The following is a 6,744-nucleotide window of genomic DNA, read 5'->3' as shown; positions in this document are numbered from 1 at the left end:
CAGGCTGGTTACGGCAGCGCCGCTAATCCGAGTCAAGAGGAAGACACATCTCAAGCTGCTCCGCCATCGTCAGCTCAGTCTGGACAGGCTGGGTATGGTACAACTGGTCAACAGCCTCCTCAAGGAAGTACTGGTCAAGCAGGGTATGGAGCTGCTCCAACTTCTCAGGCTGGTTACAGCAGTCAGCCACCAGCGGCTTACAGTTCTGGATATGGAGCTCCACCACCGGCTGCAAAGCCACCTGCTTATGGTCAGAGCCAGCAGTCTCCAGGTGCTCCTGGCAGCTATGGTAGTCAGTCTGGATATGCTCAACCAGCAGCGTCAGGGTATGGACAGCCTCCAGCATATGGGTATGGTCAAGCACCTCAGGCATATGGGTCTTATGGAGGATACCCACAAGCTGCTGCTGGTGGGAGCTACTCGTCGGATGGATCGGCTGGAGCCGCTGCCGCTGGTGGTGGTGGTGGTACACCAGCTTCACAGACTGCTGCTCCACCTGCTGGACCGCCCAAGGCATCCCCAAAAAGTTGATATGTCTAAGGGTAATTTTCAGCTGTTATTACAATACAGGCTTCCTTGCACTATCTTTTTCTTGAGGATATCTTAATGTTTGTGTTTTGACATTTTAGTTTTACATTTAAAGATAATGGTTAATGTTATGTTTGGTCGGTCCGCTGTGTCTTCTTACATCAACTCAAATTTACCCCAAATGATAAAAAAAAAAAGTAAGCTTTCCCACCGAAGCTTACAGATTTGCCACAACTCAGAAAAAATACATCATAAGTCATACAATATCTTTCCGCATTTCTCTATCGGTAACCCTTGCACCAATAAAAAAAGTTTATCGGTTTGGAAATCTTTAATAAAAGTTTATACTGTATGTGAAAAGAATCAGAGACTTAGGCACACCAAAGTTTATAAAAAGAGTTTTTAAAGAATGTGGCTTTATTGGTAAGCATTCTCTAAGCAGATAGTTTAGTAAGCCTGAACCTCTAAATCCTCCACTAGCTCTAGAGTTTAGATCTTCCTATGCTTGGAGAAGCATTCACGCAGCACAAAGTATGATCTAACAAGGAGCTCGAGCTGTGATAGGGAATTGGGAATCACTTGATATATGGAAACACCAATGGCTCTCAGCACCAAACCAGCTAAGGCTATTCAAGTAACAAACTTGCTTTCTCAGGAACACCACCAGGCAGTATCTTCAATACAATACGTTAGAGACCTGGTTGATGAGAGTGGTGGAGGTGGAGACATGATTAATTATCATTGCTTTTTCCTGATGAAGATAAGAAAAAGATTTTGGAGCTTAGACCGGGATGTACGGACGCAAAAGATAAATATGCCTGAGAGCATAGTAAATCAGGACATTATTCAGTTAAATCTGGGTATTGGGTTATGTTGTCATGTGTGAGATCATCAATAAGAGAAATATCCCCCAGGAAGTGCTCCATCCAAATCTGAAACCTCTCTACCAGGAACTGTGGAAAACAGACGCTCCACCTAAACTTCATCACTTTCTTTGGAGATGTTCGAGTAACGGTCTGTCAGTAGCTGGGAACCTCTCTTACAGACACTTGGGCAAAGACAACACCTGCATTAGATGTCCATCTTGTGTTGAGACTGTTAACCATCTACTCTTTCAGTGTTCCTTTGCACACCTAACTTGGGCTGTCTCTTTCAATGTTGTTGAGCAAAAGGAAAAAAAATGGTTCTGAAAGATCTTATGTAGGTTTTTAAGCACAGAAATGTTGGTCTGTCAATTTATTCGATACATATATGTTTGCTAATATAATAAGCCGAAGCTTTTTAGTTTTGACATCATGCCGAAGCTTGTTAAGGAGAAAAGATGAGTATGTGAGAAGGCTGAAGAGTAAAGTTGGAGCAGATAATGTCTTCACTCAACTTGTGAAAAACCTCCACCAGTCTCGGCCTTTGTCCTACCAAACGAACAGAGTTTGCAACTGAAGGATCTTCACATACGAAACAAAAAAGACTAATTTGGTTGAGATTCAGGCTTACTTGTGATCTGAAGGATTTGGTCTGATCTCATAAACAATTGTCGCAACAACATCCCTTTTCAACTGTTAAGACCAAAAGGTTTAACTTAACCAACTGCAATACCGTATGATAGTAGCAGCATTTATATACAAACTTACCTGGGTTGCTTCACCTTTGAACCCGATGTAACGTATTTGGGTTGTGTCACCTCCAAAACTCTCAGGGAAATGCAATGTGATGTTTCCAACACTCTGGAATTTTGAATACCTAATCAAAGCGCACATTCTGATCAGACATCTCACTTTTGACCATTTGAAGAGAAAGCATATATATAAATCAGTGAAGGACTACGCTCGATTCATATAGAGTTCTTAAGAGTCATTACATAAAGTATGTAGAGATTATGTTACAACCCAGTGAAACGATATAAGTGTAGAGAAAAACCTGGTCTGGTATTCTAAGACTCCTTGCAAATTTTCAGCTAACTCCCATTCCTACAAAAAAAACTCACAAATGTATCAGCATAAGTGCATTTCTTACAGTAAGCAAAAAAACTCACAACGGAATACCTGAACGGCTTGCATACTCTCAACATCTGAGAAGTCAATCCCTTCACGATTGATAAACCTAGTTTTGAGACAATAATCAGCTCTTTTGTCTTTCTGTAATGAAGGAACCGTATGCATAATTCATACATATACATACAGGAAAAGGGTTGTTTAAACATACACTCTCAACTTAGAAGGACTTGTTCCTTCAGGGCCACCAACAATTGATATGCTTTTGATCTTGACGTCTGATGTGAATCTATAATAATCATGACAATATGAACATAAATGAGCTGCACATCCAAAAAGTACTAATAATTTCCACAGTAAGAAACATGGAATACCAAGCTTCAGTCAAGTTAATAATGATCTGAAGTCACTATATTTCTAAACACAAACAAATAACATCGGTAGGAAATTTGAATTAACAGGTCGGAAACAAAAGAGGAACAACAAATAGCTAACATACGGTACAAAAACAAGCAATTCAGGGTCTCCCTCATTGCTCTCCAAATGCTCCTGTAGGCAAAGAAAAAAAAAACAAATACCAGTTCTTTTAGACATTATCATACACAGAGTACGGAATATAAACATATAAACTGAGAAAAGATACATATAATTTAAGGATCCACCACCAGCCAACCATGATATTGGTTAATGGCTTATAAACAAAGTAGGCTCTCTTATCTAAAAAGGCTAATTTTTTATGGGAGGTAAAGGAAAAATATGATAGGGGCTTAGCTCTTATGGAATCATATAAGGGTTGCCTAGCGATTGAGGTTACAAGCACAGTAGTGTATAAGTAGTATCCCCCACAATGAATACACAACTGTCCTTGCAACCTCAATCACTAGGCAACCTTATATGATTCCTTAATGGCACGTATTATCTTCTGATACCCAACTTACTAGCCTACAAGCCCCACTTGGTACTGAATCCTTAAGTAAAGGTTTCATTTGTTTCTTCAAAAGAAGATGCAAAACATAAAAGCTATTGTGAAGATTTTGAAGTACCCCGGAAGAGTGTAGTCGCTGTTCCCAAGCTTTGAAGACTGATTTTGCACTTCCGGAAACAGATTCATTCAGAGCAGTAACCTGAAACCAAGTTTATACACAACTAGTTCTGTATCCGAAACCCCTTAAATCAAAAACCTCACAAGTCCAGTATCAATTGTTGAGATTCGTTAACCTAGAACTGGAACTGCCTAATTACAGACTAAATGTGATGAGTGGAGATTTTCAAAAACCATATGATTGTAGAGAGAGGGAGGGAGAGAGACCTTGGAGAGATCAATGTGTTTGTAGAGAGACCAGTCAGAGGAACACTCATGATCCTCGCAGTTGTGATCATGCGTACACGACATCTTTCACCAATTCGGGACTCGTCGTCGCGTCGGCTAAACAACAACAATAATAATAATAATAATAATAAATCTCGCCAAGAATTTTCGAGAAAGCAATTGAAGGAGAAAAGAAGGTATCATCAAACTAAACAAATATCATCGGTTCGGTTCACTTAAAAAAGGCCGTCAAAAAAAGAATCAGGCTAAACCGTTGTCGTATTAATTAGCTTGTGAAAACGCAGCGTTTCCTTATTATTTTCGTCGGGACCAGTGTATAATATAAAAGCCAATTTGATTTGGTTTCACCAAAACAAATAAATCTTATATAGTTCATTAATTTCACCAAAAATCAAAGTTTTTTTTTCTATTTAGATATTTAATATCTCAAAAGTTTTTTTATTAGAATAAATAATAGATGATGTATTTAAATCGTTGATAGATTCAAATCGGAGACTGTTCAATTGTTATGGAGTTACTAATCGGATTCGAATCCAAGTTCGATCGGCTACAAAGCACATCCATTACCAATAGACTACATCAACACAGTCTTGTAACTATGTAAACAGATTATATATATATCTATTTAAACACAATGATTATAATTTAATATTATTGATTAGTAATTCTATAACAGCCTAAGTCTCTGATTGGAATCCATTAACGAGTTAGATATAAGATTTTGTATGACACCAATTTAATACATTGGTGATTTTTATTTCAACCAAAAATCATTAGGTATTAAACATATAAATCTAAATAACTTAAAATTTGTTTGGAGAATTTTTCTCGTTTTAGTTATAATCGATTAATTTTTATGACTAGTATATAATTAACTTGAACAAATCTACCATAGTTCGGTTTTGGAACTTGATCTCAAACTCTTCTCGTAATCCTCAAACGCACGTTCTAAAATATAAAACAAGTTCTAGCTTTGTCCAACAAAAAAAAGTATATTGAATCTCAGATTTTTTGAGCCAGTTCGACACTTAACATTATTTTCAAAAATACTTGTTTCTTCTATCACTTTGACAATGCTTTATTATACTAGCCCGATTTTGGGCATGTCCCTTAGATGCATCACGTGGCCCTTTATATGTTACTGAATTTGTTTTATTGTAAGTCCTAAATTTGTTTATTGAGAGTTTTTGACGGATCCTAAAATCTGAAATTGACAATAGTTATTTTTACACACATGACAACAAATGCACAAGACCAGAAAACTTATTTGAACATTATCGAATCTTTAGAAAACACAATGATAGATATCTCGCATGCTCGGATCGTTTCAACAATAATCATTCCGGCAAAAGAAATTATTACATTTAAAACAAATTTAACTTTAAATTTTGATATGACTAATATACTTGAAAAATTCTGTTGTGGCAATCAAATAAAATCTACAAGTTTCGAAACTAATAAATGGACTGCCTCATTTCCACTAATGAACAAAGATTTACATAATTGTAACGATTTAAAGAAAAGGATCACCGGGAACAAATTAAGTGTGATAGCTTCACAGTGTAATTTACGTTATACACTACAGAAACCAACAAACAAAAAAAAAAAAAGACAAAACATGTGTATGCATGATTTTAATGCTTCTCTTTACCTTTTTTCCGCAATGCAACAAAACTACATTCACTTTTCATCTTTATAAGAGGAAAGGATCTTATGTTTCCACAACCTTGAATTGTCCAGCAATCAGATCATAAGTGAAAATGTGCCAAATGGCAAAGATGAAACTTAAATTAGGTAAATTAATTACAAGTGTTAGGTTTTATTAGAAGCAAACAAAAAGATAGAGTTCTCCACAAATATTTATTAATAAAAATGAGTATACTAATATAACATCCTATTTTATTAAATATTTAAATATATATTTTTCTCTACATTTGGTGTTATTTAGTTATAATTGACCGGATTTTCCGATTTGAAAGTCAGAAAATTCTCGTAACTCATTCTACTTTCATTTATGTTTTTTAGCCACATGTTTGCCTTTTCTCAAAAGAATGTATCCCTAATTATGTTCATAGATGACAAAAACATATCGAAAACAATATTTATATATCAGAATTGTTTTTAAAAATGATATAATAGAAAATAACATATTTTTTTTTTAAAAAAAACTTTTACTTTTGGCTTAAACAGATAAGCTTTGATCCTACCCACAAAAAATCATAACATATAACTATATAAGCTTTGACTGGTAACATGTTCTGCTGTCGTACAAGTACAACCGTGTTTAATTGGTAAGTAGAGAAATGCCATGGTGGTACAAATTAGTGTTCATCCTTTTTTTTATAGTATTATCTTTTTACCCTATTTTTTTTTACAATATGATTTTTTGTACTGTGGTATTTATATACAACCAAAAAATACAAACAAATAGTTTTTTTTTAATAATAAAAACAGAATAATGTATACTTATAAAACCTCTATTAAATTTGTACTTGCGTGTATAGACAGAACAAGTAAATGGGCAGGCATTAGGTTGGCATCAGAAAGATTCATTGTTTATAAATAGAAGGCCCCGCCTCCCAAGATTCTTATCCACGTCACCTTCTTTCGCCGGAGAAATATCACCACCACCAACACAATGACCCGCGTAGCCGTCTCCTTTCTCGCCCTCTTCCTGATCTCTCTAGTCGCCGCTGCCGCCTCCTCTGATAACATCATCAGACTTCCTTCTCAAGCTTCTAAGTTCTTCGGCCCACCAACTCAAGAGAACGACGATGGTTCTACTAGGTGGGCTGTTCTCGTCGCCGGATCCAGCGGATACTGGAATTATAGACATCAGGTATCGATGTGATTCTCTCTCTCTTTTGATCATTTCGAAAACTTCACGAAATGGGG

General features: G+C 36.2%; 3 protein-coding genes across 4 annotated transcripts in view; 2 read left to right on the top strand and 1 right to left on the bottom strand.

Moving 5' to 3' along the window:
* Positions 1-669, top strand: part of LOC104752234 (far upstream element-binding protein 2) — a 5,130-nt gene extending 4,461 nt beyond the window's left edge. Inside the window, exon 7 of one of the 2 annotated variants that reach the window (XM_010474322.2) lies at positions 4-669. In XM_010474322.2, the coding sequence (XP_010472624.1) occupies positions 4-531 (528 nt within the window). In that variant the 3' untranslated portion in view covers positions 532-669. The remainder of the gene's footprint in view (positions 1-3) is intronic. The other variant, XM_010474323.2, reaches the window with a different exon arrangement.
* LOC104752232 (PITH domain-containing protein 1-like) lies at positions 1,701-4,023 on the bottom strand. The gene is made up of 9 exons (XM_010474321.2): positions 3,829-4,023; positions 3,563-3,643; positions 3,019-3,068; positions 2,731-2,808; positions 2,571-2,628; positions 2,446-2,495; positions 2,160-2,268; positions 2,023-2,084; positions 1,701-1,940 (listed from the first exon to the last, which is right to left on the bottom strand). The coding sequence occupies exons 1-9, from the start codon at positions 3,910-3,912 to the stop codon at positions 1,898-1,900; spliced, it is 615 nt and encodes a 204-aa protein (XP_010472623.1). The 5' UTR covers positions 3,913-4,023; the 3' UTR covers positions 1,701-1,897.
* LOC104752230 (vacuolar-processing enzyme alpha-isozyme-like) overlaps positions 6,356-6,744 on the top strand; it is a 3,340-nt gene continuing 2,951 nt past the window's right edge. The window contains exon 1 of the mRNA XM_010474319.2: positions 6,356-6,688. Within this exon, the coding sequence (XP_010472621.1) occupies positions 6,488-6,688 (201 nt within the window). The 5' untranslated portion in view covers positions 6,356-6,487. The remainder of the gene's footprint in view (positions 6,689-6,744) is intronic.

Source organism: Camelina sativa, chromosome 16, assembly GCF_000633955.1.
Source record: "Camelina sativa cultivar DH55 chromosome 16, Cs, whole genome shotgun sequence".
NCBI lineage: Eukaryota > Viridiplantae > Streptophyta > Magnoliopsida > Brassicales > Brassicaceae > Camelina > Camelina sativa.
This window is presented reverse-complemented; position numbering and strand designations above follow the sequence as displayed.